At 38.1% G+C, this 22,955-nt stretch overlaps 1 protein-coding gene across 6 annotated transcripts in view; it reads right to left on the reverse strand.

The window, feature by feature from the left end:
* uso1 (USO1 vesicle transport factor) overlaps window positions 1-20,989 on the reverse strand; it is a 53,199-nt gene extending 32,210 nt beyond the window's left edge. For 4 of the 6 annotated variants that reach the window (XM_062033435.1, XM_062033437.1, XM_062033436.1 and 1 more), the window contains exons 1-5: window positions 20,719-20,988; window positions 13,916-14,002; window positions 10,890-10,954; window positions 5,325-5,401; window positions 1,378-1,478 (exon numbers count right to left, since the gene is read on the reverse strand). In XM_062033435.1, coding sequence (XP_061889419.1) covers window positions 1,378-1,478; window positions 5,325-5,401; window positions 10,890-10,954; window positions 13,916-14,002; window positions 20,719-20,784 — 396 coding nt within the window. In that variant the 5' untranslated portion in view covers window positions 20,785-20,988. Of the gene's footprint in view, window positions 1-1,377; window positions 1,479-5,324; window positions 5,402-10,889; window positions 10,955-13,915; window positions 14,003-20,718 lie in introns of all 6 variants that reach the window. The other 2 variants (XM_062033433.1, XM_062033434.1) reach the window with 1 other exon arrangement.
* Window positions 20,990-22,955: the final 1,966 nt, after the last annotated feature.

The raw sequence follows: 22,955 nt of genomic DNA on the forward strand, positions 1-22,955 counted from the left end.
GGTGATGGTCTAAAGTCCCATTTTGCTACTGTTTATTTACCTGCATCAGTGCATATTTGGGCGTATTTTAAAAGGTTTAGAGGCAAATATATAAGCGATCATGAAAAAAGATTTAAAATGGGATTGAGTGGATTTATACACTCTTAAGAAAAACAAATTTTCAGAGATTTAAACTACAGATGTCCGATAATGGCTTTTTTGCCGATATCCGATATTCCGATATTGTCCAACTCTTAATTACCGATTCCAATATCAACCGATACCGATATATACAGTCGTGGAATTAACACATTATTATGGCTAATTTTGTTGTGATGCCCCGCTGGATGCATTAAACAATGTAACAAGGTTTTCCAAAATAAATCAACTCAAGTTATGGAAAAAAATGCCAACATGGCACTCCCATATTTATTATTGAAGTCACAAAGTGCATTTTTTTTTTTAACATGCCTCAAAACAGCAGCTTGGAATTTGGGATGTGCTCTCCCTGAGAGAGCATGAGGAGGTTGAGGTGGGCAGGTGGGGTTTCGGGGGGTAGGGGGTAGCGGGGGGTGTATATTGTAGCGTCCCGGAAAAGTTAGCGCTGCAAGGGGTTCTGGGTATTTGTTCTGTTGTGTTTATGTTGTGTTACGGTGCGGATGTTCTCCCGAAATGTGTTTGTCATTCTTGTTTGGTGTGGGTTCACAGTGTGGCGCATATTTGTAACAGTGTTAAACTTGTTTATACGGCCACCCTCAGTGTGACCTGTATGGCTGTTGTTCAAGTATGCCTTGCATTCACTTGTGTGTGAAAAGCCGTAGGTATTATGTGACTGGGCCGGCACGCAAAGGCAGTGCCTTTAAGGTTTATTGGCGCTCTGTATTTCTCCCTACGTCCGTGTACCACTCCGTACAGCGGCGTTATAAAAAGTCATAAATTTTACTTTTTGAAACCGATACCGATAATTTCCGATATTACATTTTAAAGCATTTATCGGACATCGCTAATTTAAACCATTCATCATAACCAAGACGTTACTGCTCACCTCGACCTCACTTCCTTCGATACTTAGAAGAAATTTAAAGAAGAAAAGATTGGAGGCAGATCATGTCTCTACATCTGGTTTGCAAATTCTAAACAGCTCGTTTAGAGGAAGTATGAAGGAAGGCAAGATGGTTTTATAAATATTTCCGCAATGCCTCCATGGTTTGATATCAAATTTTCAGGGACTCATGCAGATCCCAAATACACAACAGCAGATACCAAAAGGTAAGAAAAGTTGGTTTTGCCTAATAGGGCCCCTTTAAGCGGGCACTTTTTTGATGAGTTGGTTGACACGAATGGGTTGTCGACATAAGCGGGACGGACAACTTCCAATCAAGCAGGCTGGCATAGTACCTCCAACAAGGTGAGTAGCAGAGTGATGTGCTCGGCATTCTGAATGAAGGCCTCAGTGAACTTGGCGCCCAAGTCATCCGCCTGCTTCTGGCTGGCCTCATCTGTACAAAAGTGAGTATTTGACAGATGAGAAGAAAGAGTGGACGGTTTGATCCATTCAGCGAGTTAGTCGTCTGCATTACAATGTGTATTTTTAGGCTGTACTCTGTGTGTAAAATACATAAATACCAGGCTTTTTCATGTATTATTGGGTGGTCCTAATTCATGTTTCCTCTAGCGAAATGAGCAAGTCACCACAGAAAATGAACTCCTGATTTTGCTGTTAAAACTGCCAAGTCTGTAGGATGCGAAGAAAAAGCCAACATATGATTGTAGAGACGCTCAGGCAAGACATTAGTGAAGCATTCTGGTTACCACCCAAACAAACAAACTAAGATACACAGTATGTTAATCCACTGGATAGGGGTGTAACGGTACGTGTATTTGTATTGAACCGTTTCGGTACGGGGGCTTCGGTTCGGTCCGGAGGTGTACCGAACGAGTTTCCACACGGACATATTAAGTAGCGTAATGCACGTTGTGTAAACAATGCACACCGAGGCACAACACACGGCATGCTAGCAGCTAACGGGCTAGGATAGACTGACCATACGTCCTCTTTTCACCGGACATGTCCTCTTTTGCAGAGCTGTCAGGGCGGAGTTTCTTAAATGCCTCAAATGTCCGACATTTTGAGTTAGGGTTGCGTGTATTTTCAATATACATTCAGGGTTAAGAAGGGGTTAAAAACAAAACAAATTGTGCGCGCAGCAGCATTGGTGAGGGAGGGGCAGAGACAGAGAGAGAGAGAGAGTTATGATAAACGCGCATGCGTCGCCAGGCTCTGCTTTTTATCCATAGATTTATCACATTTAATTTTTTATTATCTATAGCAGGGGTGTCAAAAGTGTGCCCCGGAGGCCATTTGCGGCCCACAGCTAATGTTTTAAAGGCCCTTAGCACATTCTAAAAATACTGTTAAAATAAACAAAAACATAACAAAAGTGAAATAAAAAAGCTTAAAGGTTAAATGTAATTTAGAAAAAGTTGCAATGTTGACTAATAAAACAAAGCTGTTTTTTTTTCTTTCAAACTGTCATTGCTCAAAACATAATATTGAATCAAAATCAATGTTATTATGAATTATTGACCTATCCAAGATTCCCATTACTTCACATCAAATATTCCACTAAGAAAAATATTTTTGGTGGAAGATTTTGCAAATTTGGTAAATAAATAACCCAAAAATTGTTATTTTGTTGTTTTCTTACTGTACCGAAAATGAACCAAACCGTGACCTCTAAACCGAGGTACGTACCGAACCGAAATTTTTGTGTACCGTTACACCCCTACCATTGGAGTAAAGTTAGTATGAATACTTCAACTAAGGCTGGATTTATGCAACATGGCTGTTGTTGTTGAAGGGAAAAGCAAACATTGTGATGCGTCTGTGAAATCAATGCGCCGCCGTATGCTTGAAATGAGCAGAATACGTAAAAATTATTTTGTTATAAATGTGCCCGTTACTACATTTCATACAGTATATACTTACAGCATGTATATAAAACAATGATGGAGATTTTTTGATGTTTTACAGCGCTTTAGAGGTGGAACAGAGGGACTCCAATTGGCTCCATTGTTAACCGACTCTTGCTAGTGTTTGATTACGTGTTAGAATGCATAAAATAAAAATAAAAACGTGTTCTTGCCTTACATAAGGATTTGATCATTCGATCATTGTGAAGCAGAATTCACCAAGCGTCGGATTGTTCACCCACTGATAAGTTAGCAAAAGAACTGACTGGTATATAAGATGCTGTTGTTTCCCCTTGAGAAAATACCTGAAAGGAAGCAGCTGGGAATAAGCATCTCAATTAGGGATGTCCGATAATGGCTTTTTGCCGATATCCGATATTCCGATATTGTCCAACTATTTAATTACCGATACCGATATCAACCGATATATGCAGTCGTGGAATTAACACATTATTATGCCTAATTTGGACAACCATGTATGGTGAAGATAAGGTACTTTTAAAAAATAAAAATAAAATAAGATAACTAAATTAAAAACATTTTCTTGAATAAAAAAGAAAGTAAAACAATATAAAAACAGTTACATAGAAACTAGTAATGAATGAAAATGAGTAAAATTAACTGTTAAAGGTTAGTACTATTAGTGGAGCAGCAGCACGCACAATCATGTGTGCTTACGGACTGTATCCCTTGCAGACTGTATTGATATATATTGATATATAATGTAGGAACCAGAATATTGATAACAGAAAGAAATGGGGGGAGGGAGGTTTTTTGGGTTGGTGCACTAATTGTAAGTGTATCTTGTGTTTTTTATGTTGATTTAATTAAAAAAAATAAAATAAAATAAAATAAAAACGATACAGATAATAAAAAAACCGATACCGATAATTTCCGATATTACATTTTAACGCATTTATCGGCCGATAATATCGGCAGGCCGATATTATCGGACATCCCTAATCTCAATTGTTGTTAGCAAGTTAGCAAACAGCAGAATTATGATGCTAATTTTACGATAATGGTAAATAATGAAGCAGAGCTAATGAACATGATATAATGTTTTATTGCAATCAACCAGGCTAAAACCTGATTTAAAAAATATATTTTACAAAAAGGGGGTATTGAACAAGAGGGATTGGCTAGTATTCAGCAACCTCTTATGTCATATTATTTAAAGCAATAATATTTTTGTCAACTTATATTCTATTTTCCATTTTTGCCGTACATGCATGTACCGTATTTCTCGGACTATAAGTCGCACTTTTTTTCATAGTTTGGCCGGGGGTGCGACTTATACTCAGGAGCGACTTATGTGTGAAATTATTAACACATTAGCGTAAAATATCAAATAATATTATTGATGTCATTCACGTAAGAGACTAGACATATAAGATTTCATGGGATTTAGCGATTAGGAGTGACAGATTGTTTGGTAAACGTATAGCATGTTCTATATGTTATAGTTATTTGAATGACTCTTACCATAATATGTTACGTTAACATACCAGTTGGTTATTTATGCCTCATATAACGTACACTTATTCAGCCTGTTGTTCACTATTCTTTAGACATTTTAAATTGCCTTTCAAATGTCTATTCTTGGTGTTGGCTTTTATCAAATACATTTCCCCAAATGATGCGACTTATACTCCAGTGTGACTTATACTCCGAAAAATACGGTAGTTTTTTCTCTGACTCTGAATCGGGCACTAAAACATGCAGTGTAAATCCAGCATAGGGAAGTGAAGTGAATTATATTTAGATAGCGCTTTTCTCTAGTGACTCAAAGCACTTTTACATAGTGAAACCCAATATCTAAGTTACATTTAAACCAGTGTGGGTGGCTCTGGGAGCAGGTGGGTAAAGTGTCTTGCCCAAGGACACAACGGCAGTGACTAGGATGGCGGAAGCGGGGATCGAACCTGGAACCCTCAAGTTGCTGGCACGGCCGCTCTACCAACGGAGCTATACCGCCCCATAGGACGAGCTTGCTTGTATTACATTCCCATTTGGTTACTTCCTGATTCAAAAACGCTCATTTAAGTCTTTTAGGATTTAGGGCACAGACATGCCATGAAAAGGGTCTTGCCGCAGCTTTTTGTTATTTGTGAGTCCTGCTGGAGGGGAAGGGGGATGAAAGGGGGTTGTGCAAGGGACAGGGAGATAGGGGGCCTCATGCAGATTAAAAAATCGTTACCTTCGGATTCGTCTGTGAGGTTAACACATGGAAGAGAAGAGAGACGAGAATCTTAAAGTATACATATACATATGTAGGTAAAACAACCTGTCAGTACAGAGGCAGGGAACACTGAACTCGACATGCAAGAACAACAAAGACAAAAGAGGACTTTTCGTGCATGCTCACATACCTTGCTCCTCCTCCTCGTCATTGCAGATGATGTTGTACAGCGTGTCCAAAGCGTAGCCCAGGATTTCGGAGTCAGACCTGTCCAATTTTCAAAAAGCAAATGTTAGCAGCGTAAAGTCCCCGAGGTTGCGCAACTCGCACAGTGGAACCTGTTTATGTCTGTCAACGGCCCTCGACAGGCGGTTTTCATGACATTTAAAACTCTTAACAGAACTGCTAACATGATGTGTATGTGCAATGACAACTACAAAAGAACTCGGAAGGGGGAGCAGACATCCGCCAATAGTAGACAGACATCCCGACCTACTAATAGTAAAAACTAAATCCTGAATCCAGACGGTGATCCGGATCACCCCCAGAATGTAATCACTTGTTCCTTATCTCGTTTCTGACATTTCCTGAAAGTTTCATCAACATGTTCCTATGACTTTTTGAGGTAGTCATAGCAGAATAAAAGAAACGGAGTGAAGTCTCTTGTTAGTGATCCACTGTCTTTGTCTCTGTGGAGGACCTCTCTGACAGGTAGGATCTGAACCACTCTAATGCAGTCCCCTTGACACCCACACAGTCTCTCAGGCGGTCTAAAATAATTGTGTCGTCGACTGTGTCAAAGGCAGCTGTGAGATCGAAAAGCACTAAAATGGCAGATCTGCCAGAATCAGACATTAAAAGCAAGTCATTAAAAACCTTTAAAAGTGCACATTCAGTACCGTGCAAAGCTTTTTATCCAGACTGAAATGGATCTAAAGTGCTATTTTCACTTAAAAAGGCTGCAGTTGCGCCAAAACACATTTCTCCAAAATTTTTGACACAAAAGGTAATTTAGAAATGGACCGATAATTTGACAAACTTGCAGGATCAAGACCTGTTTTTTTGATCAAAGGCTCAACAACAGCACCTTTACAAAAAGAGGGCACACTGCCAGAAATCAAGCTGCTGTTGATGATGTCCCTAACAGACAAGTCAATAAAGTCCCAGACTTCTTTAAAAAAGCGAGTGGGGGACTGGGTCTGTGGGACAGGACGAGGGTTTTAATTTGTCAACTATTCCTGTAAGCTCAGGCATGGACAGGCTCAAAGTGACAAAACACAGCCGAGCACTGAGTGCCCACATTGAAACTCAATGGAGAAGGAGATAGATTTGCCCGAATAGAAGCAACCTAGTCGTTAAAAAAGGAGATACATTTTTCACAAGTTTCACTTGTCATCTCCAGTGAAGTGGCTGGATTCGGATTAAAACAGAACTAATAGTTTAAAAAACAACACGTGGCTTGCTGACACTATTTGAAATGAAGTCTGACAGATATTTTGTATTCTCAGCCTTAACCATCCATCCATCCATCCATTTTCTACCGCTTATTCCCTTCGGGGTCGCGGGGGGCGCTGAAGCCTAGCTCAGCTACAATCGGGCGGAAGGCGGGGTACACCCTGGACAAGTCGCCACCTCATTGCAGGGCCAACACAGATAGACAGACAACATTCACACTCACATTCACACACTAGGGCCAATTTAGTGTTGCCAATCAACCTATCCCCAGGTGCATGTCTTTGGAGGTGGGAGGAAGCCGGAGTACCCGGAGGGAACCCAAGCAGTCACGGGGAGAACATGCAAACTCCACACAGAAAGATCCCAAGGCCGGGATTGAACTCACGACTACTCAGGACCTTCGTATTGTGAGGCACTAACCCCTCTGCCACCGTGCTACCCAGCCTTAACCAAACTTTGATAATTCCGACAGCTTTCTTTTAGAATTTGATAAGAGACCTCCAAGTGATCCCCTTTCCACTTACGCTCCGCCCTCCGCCACTCACGCCGAGCTGTGCGAGTGGTGTCATTGAGCCAGTGGCCTAGTGGTTAGAGTGTCCGCCCTGAGATCGGTAGGTTGTGAGTTCAAACCCCGGCCGAGTCATACCAAAGACTAAAAAAATGGGACCCATTACCTCCCTGCTTGGCACTCAGCATCAAGGGTTGAAATTGGGGGTTAAATCACCAAAAATGATTCCCGGGCGCAGCACCGCTGCTGCTCACTGCTCCCCTCACCTCCCAAGGGGTGATCAAGGATATGGGTCAAATGCAGAGGACACATTTCACCACACCTAGTGTGTGTGTGACAATCATTGGTACTTTAACATTAACTTTAACAAGGCTCCTGTTTTGACTTTGGACGTATAGCTCTGAGGGGCGCTATACTGTCCAGAATCTCAGAACATGTGGGAAAAAAAGAGCACATTAGAGAGGTCCGATAATATCGGACTGCCGATATTATCGGCCGATAAATGCTTTAAAATGTAATATCGGAAATTATCGGTATCGGTTTCAAAAAGTAAAATGTATGACTTTTTAAAACGCCGCTGTACGGAGCGGTACACGGACGTAGGGAGAAATACAAAGCAGTTGCGTCTCCCAGTCAGCAGCCCCTCCCCTCTCCCCTCTCCCCTCTCCCACACACAACACAGGAGTTGCAGCACGACTGCAGCATGAGAGGTTTACTGGTGACGCTTGATGACCTCATCAAACCGCCGCGAGCGTAGTGTAACAAAAACAAGAGTGTGTTGTTACCGGTGCTGTAGCCGTGGCTAACAAGCCAGCTCGCTCGGTGACTGACTAACAACACGGTTTGGGATTATTTTAAAGTGTCTCTGACGGATAAAAAACTGGCAATTTGCAATGACTGCAAAAAGTTGGTTATGCGAGGAGGAACCAAGACGTCTTCCTTTAATACGAGCAATTTGATCTCCCACCTCTTCAAGAATCATAAAGAGACACACAATGAATACAAGCGGAAGATGGATGTAAATCAAACAGCGAAAAAAAGTAGTACCACAAAGGTGTCGCTTAAACACTCCGCCGAGAAAAAACAAAAATACAACAAAAACCACCCCTGTTTCAACGCAGCATTTCAGAAGCTCTGGCTGACTGCTAGGCCACTTCAAGCACTCACCACTAGCTTGCAGCAAATTTGTGTCACTCATACAAATACGTTAGAGCAGGGCAGATTGCGCCCAGTTTATAATTCCCTGTTATACAGTATACCAAGCAGTCTTGCACTAAAGGAGGACTATGTTATTGTTTACTTTATTACTCTAGTATACTCTGGACTGGAGCTGTGTGTCTTCATTGGTTTTGTAGCTGTTTTGAGGCATGTTAAAAATAATAATGCACTTTGTGACTTCAATAATAAATATGGCAGTGCCATGTTGGCATTTTTTTCCATAACTTGAGTTGATTTATTTTGGAAAACCTTGTTACATTGTTTAATGCATTCAGCGGGGCATCACAACAAAATTAGGCATAATAATGTGTTAATTCCACGACTGTATATATCGTATCGGTTGATATCGGAATCGGTAATTAAGAGTTGGACAATATCGGAATATCTGCAAAAAAGTCATTATCGGACATCTCTAGAGCACATCAATTGTTCAGTGTCTGCAGAGTGTGATATACTCTGCATGGACACAGTGAACAAAGGAGAAAAGGCGGCTGAAGTGTCAGACCTAATAACCGCACGGCAGGCGGTTTTACATCAGGGTCCAAACTTAAATTGAACATGACAGGACTGTGATCGGAAAACACAGCATCACCAACAACGACATTGTCAACATTAAAAACGTACAAGACCGTACAAGGTCTAGAGTGTGTCCATGTACATGTGTTGGGCCAGTAACATGCTGAGCCAAATTAAAACCTCAAACTCAAGACAGCCATGACATTATGTCCTTCACAAGTGTATGTAAACTTTTGACCACGACTGTATCTAAATAATTTTTTTTTTATAATTCATACATTTATTTTAATTTAATCACTGTGGTAGAATCCTGGTTAATACTGTCATGCTTTTACTTTGAAGCTCACTCTGCACTAAAGAAGAAGCCACAGTGTGCATCTTGTTTTAAAGCTATGTAACTTGACACTAGTTGCTGGTGTCCTTTCACACTGCTCGGCGATAATGATAACGTTGACAATAGTACAACACGCGTTGACATGAACGGGCCTTTTTATGTCAAAAAAATAAAGCGGCTGACCATGCATGTGGACGGCAACTTAAGGGGACACTGTCCAGTGATAACAAGAACACAGTTGGACCAAGACTTGACATACGCAGTGTTATCGACATACGCAAGTTAACGTAAGTTAAGTATTTTGCTTTTTCTTTGGGTTGTTGTGGCTTTTTTATGACACTTACACCAAAAGAAGGGAATCTTTGACGTCAAGAAAACTATATGCATAATCAACATATGTGCCATTGTGTATGTTAAAGAGTATATAGTGTTTTATGAAATGATATGAAAGAAGTTAACTTATTTTTACGTTTCAATGGTCAAACGCAATTTAATCATTGCGTCTGTAATGGACGCCATATAAAACAAATCATATAAAACAAATCATATAAAAAGCTGTGCTGCACAGTGGGCTGACAGCCTGAGTCTTTTTGGCTCGAAAGCTAGCACTGCTCGACTTTACATTCAATCAGTGGGTATACAGTATGTGGACGTCGGTTTTAGCCCGGGCATGTGCAGGGCTGGACTGTTTTTATAGCTGTCCAGTTAATAACATTTGAAATAAAAAATTTACACTGGAGCTGATTATTTGAGTTTGCATGACTTCCTTAAGCAGGGTTTGCTAAATTGTGGATCTGAAACAAAAAGGGTTTAAAAATACATTAAAAAATTATTTTAAAAAAGGTGGGATTGCTTTTTTACTGAGCATTAAGTAGGGACATATTTTTTGTTTTTTTTAGTAATAAAAGAATAACATTTAAATACCGTATTTTTCGGAGTATAAGTCGCTCCGGAGTATAAGTCGCACCGGCCGAAAAGTCATAATAAAGAAGGAAAAAACATATATAAGTCGCACTGGAGTATAAGTCGCATTTTTGGGGGAAACTTATTTGATAAAAGCCAACAGCAAGAATAGACATTTGAAAGGCAATTTAAAATGTCTAAAGAATAGTGAACAACAGGCTGAATAAGTGTACGTTATATGAGGCAACTGGTATGTTAACGTAACATATTATGGTAAGAGTCATTCAAATAACTATAACATATAGAACATGCTATACGTTTACCAAACAATCTGTCACTCCTAATCACTAAATCCCATGAAATCTTATACGTCTAGTCTCTTACGTGAATGAGCTAAATAATATTATTTGATATTCTACGGTAATGTGTTAATAATTTCACACATAAGTCGCTCGTGAGTATAAGTCGCACCCCCGGCCAAACTATGAAATAAACTGCGACTTATAGTCCGAAAAATACGGTACACTGGAGCTGATTATTTGAGTTTGCATGACTTCTTTAATCAGGGTTTGCTAAATTGTGGATCTGAAACAAAAAGGGTTAAAAAAATAAATAAATAAAAGTTGGGGTTGCTTTTTTACTGAGCATTAAGTAGGGACATATTTTTTTGTTTTTTTAGTAATAAAATAAAATAAAACAGAGGAAACAATTTAGTTTATGAACAAAATATGTCAATATTATGGTATTAAATTTGGTATTTAAATGAGTTTGGGACACAGAGATGTGTTGTGCAACAGAAACAGTCCATTGCATGGACCTACCTGTCAGTTTGAAGGATGTTAATCAAGTGATCCATTGCCTGCACGCCAACCTCCATGCGATATTTCTAGAAAAGAAATACATTCTTTTAAAACAGGAAACAGATAATAATCTTAAAATCATAATCGAACACTTCAGCATACAGGTGTAACTCAAACATTTTTAATATCGTGCAAATGTTCATTTATTCCAGCAATTAGACTTACAAGGTGAAACTAATGTACGACAATTGAAGATATTTCAAGCCTTCTTTTGATATAATTTTCATAATTATGTCTTACAGTTTGTGAAAATCCCGAATTGAAAATCTCATAAAATTTGGGGTTTTCAAAAACTGTAAGCCATGATCATCAAAATGATTACAAATAAAGGCTTAACATATCTCACGTTGCATGTGATGAGTTAATATCATGCAGATGATGTTGTACAGCGTGTCCAAAGCGTAACCCGGGATTTCGGAGTCAGACCTGTCGGATTTTCAAAGAGCAAATGTTAGCAGCGGAACGTACCCGAGGTTGCACAACTGGGACAGTGGAACCTGTTTATGTCGGTAAACAGCCCTGAACATCAATCAGGCTGTTTTCATGACATTTTAAAATGACAGAACTGCTACTATGATTAAAGGCCTACTGAAACCCACTACTACCGACCACGCAGTCTGATAGTTTATATATCAATGATGAAATCTTAACATTATAACACATGCCAATACGGCCGGGTTAACTTATAAAGTGACATTTTAAATTTGCCGCTAAACTTCCGGTTCGAAACGCCTCTGAGGATGACGTATGCGCGTGACGTAGCCCGACGAACACGGGTATGCCTTCCACATTGAAGCCAATATGAAAAAGCTCTGTTTTCATTTCATAATTCCACAGTATTCTGGACATCTGTGTTCGTGAATCTGTTTCAATCATGTTCATTGCATTATGGAGAAGGAAGCCAAGCAAGCAAAGAAGAAAGTTGTCGGTGCGAAATGGACGTATTTTTCGAACGTAGTCAGCCACAACAGTACACAGCCGGCGCTTCTTTGTTTACATTCCCGAAAGATGCAGTCAAGATGGAAGAACTCGGATAACAGAGACTCTAACCAGGAGGACTTTTGATTTGGATACACAGACGCCTGTAGAGAACTGGGACAACACAGACTCTTACCAGGATTACTTTGATTTGGATGACAAAGACGCAGACGTGCTACTGTGAGTATGCAGCTTTGGCTTTTTTTTGCGTATGTACGTAACTTTTTTAAAATATATAAGCTTTATGAACCTTGGGTTAGGTGAACGGTCTTTTGGGCTGAGTGATTGTGTGTGTTGATCATGTGTTTGAATTGTATTGGCGTGTTCTATGGAGCTAGGACCTAGCAGAGGAGCTAGGAGCTAGCATAACACGTACCGTACCGTAAGTGCGCGTCACGTACGTAACTTTTTAAAAATATATAAGCTTTATGAACCTTGGGTTAGGTGAACGGTCTTTTGGGCTGAGTGATTGTGTGTGTTGATCGGGTGTTTGAATTGTATTGGCGTGTTCTATGGAGCTAGGAGCTAGCAGAGGAGCTAGGAGCTAGCATAACAAACACGCAGGTGTTATTATGCAGGATTAATTTGTGGCATATTAAATATAAGCCTGGTTGTGTTGTGGCTAATAGAGTATATATATGTCTTGTGTTTATTTACTGTTGTAGTCATTCCCAGCTGAATATCAGGTACCGTGAGTATGCAGCCTTGGCTGCTAAACATTCGATAACTTGACCGTATGTGCGCGTCACGTACGTAACTTTTTAAAAATATATAAGCTTTATGAACCTTGGGTTAGGTAAACGGTCTTTTGGGCTGAGTGATTGTGTGTGTTGATCAGGTGTTTGAATTGTATTGGCGTGTTCTATGGAGCTAGGAGCTAGCAGAGGAGCTAGGAGCTAGCATAACAAACACGCAGGTGTTTTTATGCAGGATTAATTTGTGGCATATTAAATATAAGCCTGGTTGTGTTGTGGCTAATAGAGTATATATATGTCTTGTGTTTATTTACTGTTGTAGTCATTCCCAGCTGAATATCAGGTCACCCCCGGCTCTCACAGCATCTTCCCTATCTGAATAGCTTCAACTCCCCACTAGTCCTTCACTTGCACTTTACTCATCCACAAATCTTTCATCCTCGCTCAAATTAATGGGGAAATTGTCGCTTTCTCGGTCCGAATCTCTCTCACTTCATGCGGCCATCATTGTAAACAATAGGGAACTTTGCGTATATGTTCAACTGACTACGTCACGCTACTTCCGGTAGGTGCAAGCCTTTTTTTTATCAGATACCACAAGTTGCAATCTTTATCGTCGTTGTTCTATACTAAATCCTTTCAGCAAAAATATGGCAATATCGCGAAATGATCAAGTATGACACATAGAATAGATCTGCTATCCCCGTTTAAATAAAAAAAATTCATTTCAGTAGGCCTTTAAGTCTATGTGCAATGACAACTAAACAAACACTCGTAGAGGGCAGACTTCCGCCAAGCCGTTCTTATCGATAGTAAAAATAAAAATAAAAAAATCCTGAATCCAGACAGTGATCCGGATCACCCCCAAAATGTAATCACTTGTTCCTTATCCCGTTTCTGACATTTCCTGAATGTTTCATTAAAATATGCCTATGACTTTTTGAGCTAGCGATAGCGGAATGAAAGAAACTGAATAAAACTTCTTGTTAGTGATCCACTGTCTTTGCCTCTGTGGGTGGAGGCGGGGCCACACAGAGGCTTGTGACTTAAACTTAAGATAATGTACAGTAGTAGAGATAACATGGTACAGCCCTAAAATGTAATGACTTTTTCCGCATCCATTTCCTGAAATCTTTCTTGAAAATCCGCCCATAGCTTTTTATAGACTTTAACATGTCTCACTTTGCATGTAATGACTTAATATCATATATTAGTTTCACATTTGAAGTTGAACTGCTGACATGAATGAACTTTTGCACAATATTACATTTGTTTTAGTTTTAGCTGTGTATGTTTTTGTAGTTTGCACTTTACCTTAGAGAGTGATTTAAGGGCACGGACAGCATCTCTGCGATCCTCCAGGAGAGTAGAGGAGGCCACTCTGTCGCACAGTTTCTGGATCTGTCAAGAGTTGATTATAAAAGCAGAAAATAAATATGCATAAACAAATATTAAAAAGGGAACAGTTAAACTAAACAGCATCTCTATCAATTTGTGAGAATGTGTGTACAATAGTATGGTATAGGACTCTTACAGTGAATCCTATTCTAATATGATAACACATTTTACACTAGTAAATTTGGCTATAGTAGGGTTGTAATGATTAATCGATATATCGATTTATATTCCTGAGATTCAACTACATCAATTTGTGCTCGGCAAGTTTGCCTTACGAAAGATAGGTATTGATCCAACATTATTTTAAAAGGAAATCGATCGATTTTATCAATACTAGAAAAGGGAAAACTTTGGATTCAAGAACGGCAGATTTTATATGAAGTTTTAGCACTTTTAATGATAAGGACGTTAAACGTTATTCAAGTCTGTCTGCCCGTCTGTGGCGTCCTCGCCATCAGTCCGCAAAACAAGAGGGGCAGATAGCTTCGCTGGCTGATAAAGGTCACAACAAATGCAAACGCGACAAGACAATACCATATATTCCAAAAAAACTTTCAGCTACAGCACGATTGCAAAAGCTACAACAAATACAAACGCCACAATATATACAGTACATGCCAAGGGTTTGGACACACCTTCTCATTCAATGCCTTTTCTTTATTTTCATGACTATTTACATTGTAGATTGTCACTGAAGGCATCACAACTATGAATGAACACATGTGGAGTTATGTACTTAACAAAAAAAAACGGTGAAATAACTGATGTTTTATATTCTAGTTTCTTCAAAATAGCCACCCTTTGCTCTGATTACTGCTTTGCACACTCTTGGCATTCTCTCGATGAGCTTTGATGAAATGGTTTTCACTTCACAGGTGTGCTAGAAGCTCATGGAGAGAATGCCAAGAATGTACGAAGCAATAATCAGAGAGAAGGGTGGCTGTTTTGAAGAAACTAGAATATAAAACATCAGTTATTTCACCTTTTTTTTTGTTAAGTACATAACTCCACATGTGTTCATTCATAGTTGTGATGCCTTCAGTGACAATCTACAATGTAAATAGTCATGAAAATAAAGAAAACGCATTGAATGAGAGGGTGTGTCCAAACTTTTGGTTTGTACTGTATATATAAATAATATAAAGCCGCAACACAATTTTAAGCCACAAAGGACGGAATGTACACAGCAGAAGTGACAGCGGAGCAATTTAAGGCGTTGGACCAATTTCCTAAACATAGTATATTAGTATTACTGAAAAAGAAAAAGTTATTTATGACTGAAAAAGTGGTCACACTTCACTTACTTTGGTTTAAAACACGGTCTTCAACTTCCTGTCTCAGGAAGTCGGTGAGTCGCCGAAACTTGTCCACTGTCCCTTCCGTTTTGTCTTTGTATTGTCATGTTTTGGTTTTTAGTTGTGTGGCTTTATGTTATTGTGTTGTAGCGTTTGCATTTGTTGTGACATTTCTCTGCTGTTGTAGCTGTTTAAGGGCTGTATAAATAAACTTGGATTGATTATTCAAATAAGAGTAGTGGGAGGTCAAACCACTGCTTAGTTAACATAAAGAGATTTAGTTGCACTTCATTCTTCATATTAATTGATTTTGCAATTGTATTATTTCTATGTCCAAAAACAACAACACAAGTAGCAGTTAAACCTACTGAAGGGATGTCGGTTGCACTTTATTTTTGAAATTAATATTGTACTGTTTTATGATGAAAAACAACAGCAGAGGTAGCAGGTATGCCTACTGTTAAAATGTTGGTTACTGTTATTTTATTGAAAAATTCTTGAATGATGAAAATGAGAACAGAATTTTTTCCTCTTGCGAATTCAACCTAAAGTGTTGGTTGCACTTTATTCAAATACGATGTGAACGTATTGGCCATTAATTGTTGTTTACGTGCTTGTTTATATCCATAATTCATTCCCTTCATACCTAATTCTATTACCAGAAATAACAGTAATATAGCAATTTTTCTCCTGTAATCTAGTATCCTGTGTATATTTCACAAACCGTATCGTTCTAAAAAAATATATACAGTATCGATTCGTCCCTGAATCGTATCGACAACCACACGTTCTGAATCGAGTAGAATCATTGTAATCAACAAATTGATACACTCCTTAGCCATTAATTGTTGTTTACTTGCTTGTTTATATCCATAATTAATTCCCTTCATACATAATTCCATTACCAGAAATAACAGTAATATAGCAACTTTTCTCCTGTAATCTAGTATCCTGTGTTTATATCACAAACCGTATCGTTCTAAAAAAAAAATATATACAGTATCGTTTCGTCCCTGAATCGTATCGGCAACCACAAATTCCGAATCGAGTCGAATCATTGTTATTAACAAATGGATACACTCCTTGGCCATTAATTGTTGTTTACATCCATAATTCATTCCCTTCATAACTAATTCCATTACCAGAAATAACAGGAATATAGCAACTTTTCTCCTGTAATCTAGTATCCTGTGTTTATTTCACAAACCCTATCGTTCTAAAAAAAATATATACAGTATCGTTTCGTCCCTGAATCGTATCGGCAACCACACGTTCTGAATCGAGTAGAATCATTGTTATTAACAAATTGATACACTCCTTAGCCATTAATTGTTGTTTACTTGCTTGTTTATATCCATAATTAATTCCATTACTAGAAACAACAGGAATATATCAACTTTTTTTCTGTAATCTAGAATCCTGTGTTTATTTCACAAACCGTATCGTTCTAAAAAAAATATATATACAGTATCGTTTCGTCCCTGAATCGTATCGGCAACCACAAATTCCGAATCGAGTAGAATCATTGTTATTAGCATATTGATACACTCCTTGGCCATTAATTGCTGTTTACATCCATAATTAATTCCCTTCATACCTAATTCTATTACCAGAAATAACAGGAATATAGCAACTTTTCTCCTGTAATCTAGTATCCTGTGTTTATTTCACAAACCGTATCGTTCTAAAAAAATATATACAGTATCGTTTCGTCCCTGAATCGTATCGGCAACCACACATTCCGAATCGAGTCGAATCATTGTTATTAACAAATTGATACACTTTGTGGAGAATGCATATATTTTTAAGAGTTATTTCTTTATTCATAATCATGTTTAAAGCAGCTAATATTTTCACACGTGTACACTTTGTTCTTGTATCATATTTCTGCGAGTAAACTCTGTGCTTTACCTTGAAGTGTTGGAATGTGGGAGTATAGCATACTCCCTTTTTACCTTATCAGTATTAGAACAATGAGGCTGTATTCCTTTCTGGGCAAAGTGGGGGCTGTTTTCGTATTCAATAAGTTGTCTCTTTCCGTTTGATTTTCAGACCTCTTCTGGATGCTGGTATTACCGCATTGGTGGTCTCTTAAAGCTTTAGTAAAACTTGATAATATTCCTATTCTGTCTTGATGGTCCTTCTTACTCAACATATATGTCATCTGAAAGAATTTAGGATTGACCAGTGACTTTAATTCCCTGAGAGGAAGACTGGTCAGACGCAACAACTCCTTGGCCATTAATTGTTGTTTACTTGCTTCTTTATATCCATAATTAATTCCCTTCATACATAATTCCATTACCAGAAATAACAGTAATATAGCAACTTTTCTCCTGTAATCTAGTATCCTGTGTTTATTTCACAAACCGTATCGTTCTAAAAAATATATATAAACAGTATCGTTTCGTCCCTGAATCGTATCGGCAACCACAAATTCCGAATCGAGTCGAATCATTGTTATTAACAAATTGATACACTCCTTGGCCATTAATTGTTGTTTTCATCCATAATTCATTCCCTTCATAACTAATTCCATTACCAGAAATAACAGGAATATAGCAAATTTTCTCCTGTAATCTAGTATCCTGTGTTTATTTCACAAACCCTATCGTTCTAAAAAATATATATACAGTATCGTTTCGTCCCTGAATCGTATTGGCAACCACACGTTCTGAATCGAGTAGAATCATTGTTATTAACAAATTGATACACTCCTTGGCCATTAATTGTTGTTTACTTGCTTGTGTATATCCATAATTAATTCCCTTCATAAATAATTCCATTACTAGAAACAACAGGAATATATCAATTTTTCTTCTGTAATCTAGAATCCTGTGTTTATTTCACAAACCGTATCGTTCTAAAAAAAATATATATACAGTATCGTTTTGTCCCTGAATCGTATCGGCAACCACAAATTCCGAATCGAATCATTGTTATTAACAAATTGATACACTCCTTGGCCATTAATTGCTGTTTACATCCATAATTCATTCCCTTCATAACTAATTCCATTACCAGAAATAACAGGAATATAGCAACTTTTCTCCTGTAATCTAGTATCATGCGTTTATTTCACAAACCCTATCGTTCTAAAAAAAATATATACAGTATCATTTCGTCCCTGAATCGTATCGGCAACCACACGTTCTGAATCGAGTAGAATCATTGTAATCAACAAATTGATACACTCCTTGGCCATCAATTGATTGATTGATTTGATTGATTGAAGCTTTTATTAGTAGATTGCACAGTTCAGTCCATATTCCGTACAATTGACCACTAAATGGTAACACCCGAATACGTTTTTCAACTTGTTTAAGTCAAGGTCCACGTAAATCAATTCATGGTAATTGTTGTTCACTTGCTTGTTTATATCCATAATTAATTCCCTTCATAACTAATTCCATTACCAGGAATAACAGGAATATAGCAACTTTTCTCCTGTAATCTAGTATCCTGTGTTTATTTCACAAACCGTATTGTTCTAAAAAAATATATATATACAGCATCGTTTCGTCCCTGAATCGTATCGGCAACCACACGTTCTGGATCGAGTAGAATCATTGCTATTAACAAATTGATACACTCCTCCACTAACCACGTTAAACCCAGATTCCGAACTAACAAAGGTCTTAACTCATTCTCTTTCTATGCCACATCAATGTGGAATGCGCTCCCAACAGGTATAAAAGAAAGGGCATCTCTATCCTCCTTCAAAACCGCTATAAAAGTTCACCTCCAGGCAGCTACAACCCTAAACTAACACCCTCCCCGGATTGCTAATAATCAAATGTAAACAATCAAATGCAGATTCTTTTTCTTATGCCTTCTGATCTCTCTCTCTCTCTCTCTCTCTCTCTCTCTCTCTCTCTATGTCCACTACCCCCCCCACCCCCCCACCCCACCCCCCCTCCACACCCCTGATTGTAAATAATGTAAATAATTCAATGTGATTATCTTGTGTGATGACTGTATTATGATGATAGTATATATGATAGTATATATCTGTATCATGAATCAATTTAAGTGGACCCCGACTTAAACAAGTTGAAAAACTTATTCGGGTGTTACCATTTAGTGGTAAATTGTACGGAATATGTACTTCACTGTGCAACCTACTAATAAAAGTCTCAATCAATCAATCAATCAAAACCTAGTCCATAGTTAAACAAAATGTTCATTTTAACCTTAACACGTTCTGCTGTCGTTTAAATGTTTCTTAATAGCCAGCAAAATGGAATATCGATGTAATGCGGCAAACACAACCAATTTGAACACTGTTTGCATTATTTAGTTTATTGAAACTACAGGAGCTAGTAAAGTTACAGACAATATATGTTATGTTTAAGGCTAAAAGTAAAACATTACCAGCAAATTTACGAAAAATGTTTGTCATCACTTCTGAGAATGAAGAGCATAGAAGAAATGGTCATTTCAAACATCAGTATTCAAGGACAACTTTAAAACAAATGTGTATGTCAGTGGTGGGGGTAGGACTATGGAATTCTCTTTACAATTAGATAAAAGACTTTAAAAATATATTCCAATTGAAAAAATATATATAAAGACAGAACAATAAGATCATATGGACAGCCATAAGTGTTTACATTTTGCTTTATATTTACTTATTTTTTGCCTGGTTTTGTATTTCTTTTGTATCATCCCGTGAGGTTTATATTACTTCTTTTTTTTTGTTCGGTTTGTACTTCATGAAGTTTTGCACTTGTTGTGTTTTTTTTGTTTGTTTTCATTATATTTGGATGTAAATGTTTATTTATAAGATATCCATTAAGTAACACTACGTATTATGTTGAAGGGGGCAGAAAAATATAAGATTTTTCTTCATACTGCTCCTTCTCAGGCATTGGTGTGTAAATGTACAATTGTATAATTGAGGTATAATTGTCTATCGATCAAAGATGCACATCAATGAAGGAGATAAATAAGAAATGAAATGAAATGAATGAAATTCTAATAATGCAGAGCAAGCATCCACAATGTGATTGGATCGATACATGTGCGAAGGGATGTACAATATAGTTAAATGTTTATAATAAATCGCTAGATAACTAACACACTATATAAATAACACTATTGTCACTATTTGTACAACAGGGTGCATGTCTAAAGTCACTGATTGTGTTGCTGTAAGTGTTTATTATGACATTATTGTCTGATGAATGACAAGATTGGCTACATTAGCCTGTTAGCATTGTGGCCAGCTAGTTAACATGAGTAGGTCAGGCTAATTACTGTCACGATATAAACACTTACTTTGGCGGAACGTGTATTCTAAATACCGGCGAATTACGTTTAAGTAAATAAAATAAAAGCAAAGTTAAACAAGTAGTGGCGATTAAACTGTCGAAAAAAGCTAAGCTAGTGGCCGGTCGAAGCTAGCCGGGGTTAGCTCCCTACCGTGTCCGCTCCAGAGGGCTGCGGCCCGGCCGCCTGCCCACCCATCACTCCTCGGAAGAAGTTCATCTTTTGACGAGTCACAAGACGTCCTCGCAGAAACGTAGTAATAAAAAAAAAGACGTCCTCCCACTCTGAAGAAATACCAGTGTCAAAAATACGAGTGAAAACTTTAAAAGAGGAAAAAATATGTATATGTTTTTTTGTTGTTGGGTGAAACACAGGACAGTCACAGACCGACCCCGGAAGTCCTCACTGCGAGAGGCCAGTGCGCAAGCGCGAGGACGTGGCGATACGTGGCCGACCAGGTGCCGTCTGATATTTAAAGGGCCACACACACAAATACAAAGGCTTGTTCCTTCATACAACCTCAATATGTTCAGTATTTTATTGCTTTTTTTACGTGATGAAAATATTAATTCTATCGGGGTCCATCAGTAACAAACATTGAAATATTAAAAAAAAAAAAAAAAATCAAATTTTTTTTTCATAAAAAAGTACAAAGTTGACAACACATAATAATATAAATGAATATAGTGCAAAAGGTAATGTATAGTATGTAATGCATGATTGTCCAGTTTTGCCTGAAAGGGAGTGGGAAGAAGATAATTTATTTAATCCCACCCCCAGTTCTCCATTCAGTGATTGTTCACATGAGTTTCACTCTTACTTTGTTCAAGGATTATAATAAAATTATATTTTACACACCGATATCTAAACGACTACTACTTTGTTCGCCCACTCCTGAAAACACTCATGTTGTGCCAAAATGTTATAAAGACTTAATTTGGAAAGAATTTAAAAAAATTTGGTATGCGTTTTAATTGCACATACTTTTTCATCCATCCATCAATCTTCTTCCGCTTATCCGAGGTCGGGTCGCGGGGGCAGCAGCCTAAGCAGAGAAGCCCAGACTTCCCTCTCCCCAGCCACTTCGTCCAGCTCCTCCCGGGGGATCCCGAGGCGTTCCCAGGCCAGCCGGGAGAGATAGTCTTCCCAACGTGTCCTGGGTCTTCCCCATGGCCTCCTACCGGTCAGACGTGCCTGAAACACCTCCTACTTTTTCATTACTATCATTCATTAATATTTTCACTAAATTTGTGTATTTAGTTGACTTTTGTTGTGACTCCCTAACTGTGTATGTAAAGAATCCTTTAAAACTAGTTTTTAAATATTAATTAGGTCTACCGTTTTTAATCTCTTATATTATAATAGATTTTCTTTGTAAAAAGCACTTTACATTGAGTAAACAACCTCAAAGTGCTACAGTGTATTAACAAATATAAAAAATAAATACAAATAAAACTAGAACAGCCAAATAGCTAAAACTAGTATGCATATATCTAAAAAAAAAAAAAAAAAGAGGCTTTTTTAAAAAGAAGGGTTTTTAAGCCTTTTTTAAAAGCATCCACAGTCTGTGGTGCCCTCAGGTGGTCAGGGAGAGCGTTCCACAGAAAGCAGAAAGACCGGTCTCCCATTGTTCGTAGCTTTGTCCTCGGAGGTTGGAGGTTAGCCTGTCCGGAGCGGAGGATTTGGGGGTGAGTAGTTCTTTGAGGTAGAGAGGGGGCATTTCCATGGAGGCACTAGTGGGTTAGTAGGGAGACTTTCAATTCAATCCTGAGTGGAACAGGAAGCCAGTGAAGGGATTTGAGAACTGGTGTGATATGGTCATATTTCCGCACTCCCATCAGGATCCTAGCAGCACTATTCTGTATGTATTGCAGCTTCTGGATGTTCTTGCTGGGGATCCCGACAAGTGCGTTGCAGTAGTCTAGTCTGTTATATTACTATTGAAAACCACTATCAATATATTTTAACAGGACAGGACCTTGGGTCTATTGCCGCTCAAACTGAGATCACGTTGGAAATCAGGAACTCTCTTTAATTCATTATTCAAGTGTTATTTTCCTATATTCAAACTGTAATGTTATAGTGGGCAAAAATATTAAATGTACAGTACTTGATCAACAAAACATCTTCCTTGTTTTTAATGAATACTTAGGCCTACTTTGTTCCTGTATTTTAATGTTGGTCATTATGGTGGCACTTGGGAGAGTCAAGTGTTTTCATTGCCTGTATGTCTTAACTTCCACTCGGGGATTAGTAAAGTATTTCTGATTCTGATGGTTAATGAAGGTGATATTTATAGTTCCTGTAGGGAAACCTTAATAAACGCCAAATGACAACACATCATAACATAATTATTCCTCACTATAAATGCATTTTCCAATCACGATTCA

The sequence above is a fragment of the Entelurus aequoreus genome, linkage group LG22 (genome assembly GCF_033978785.1).
Source record: "Entelurus aequoreus isolate RoL-2023_Sb linkage group LG22, RoL_Eaeq_v1.1, whole genome shotgun sequence".
NCBI lineage: Eukaryota > Metazoa > Chordata > Actinopteri > Syngnathiformes > Syngnathidae > Entelurus > Entelurus aequoreus.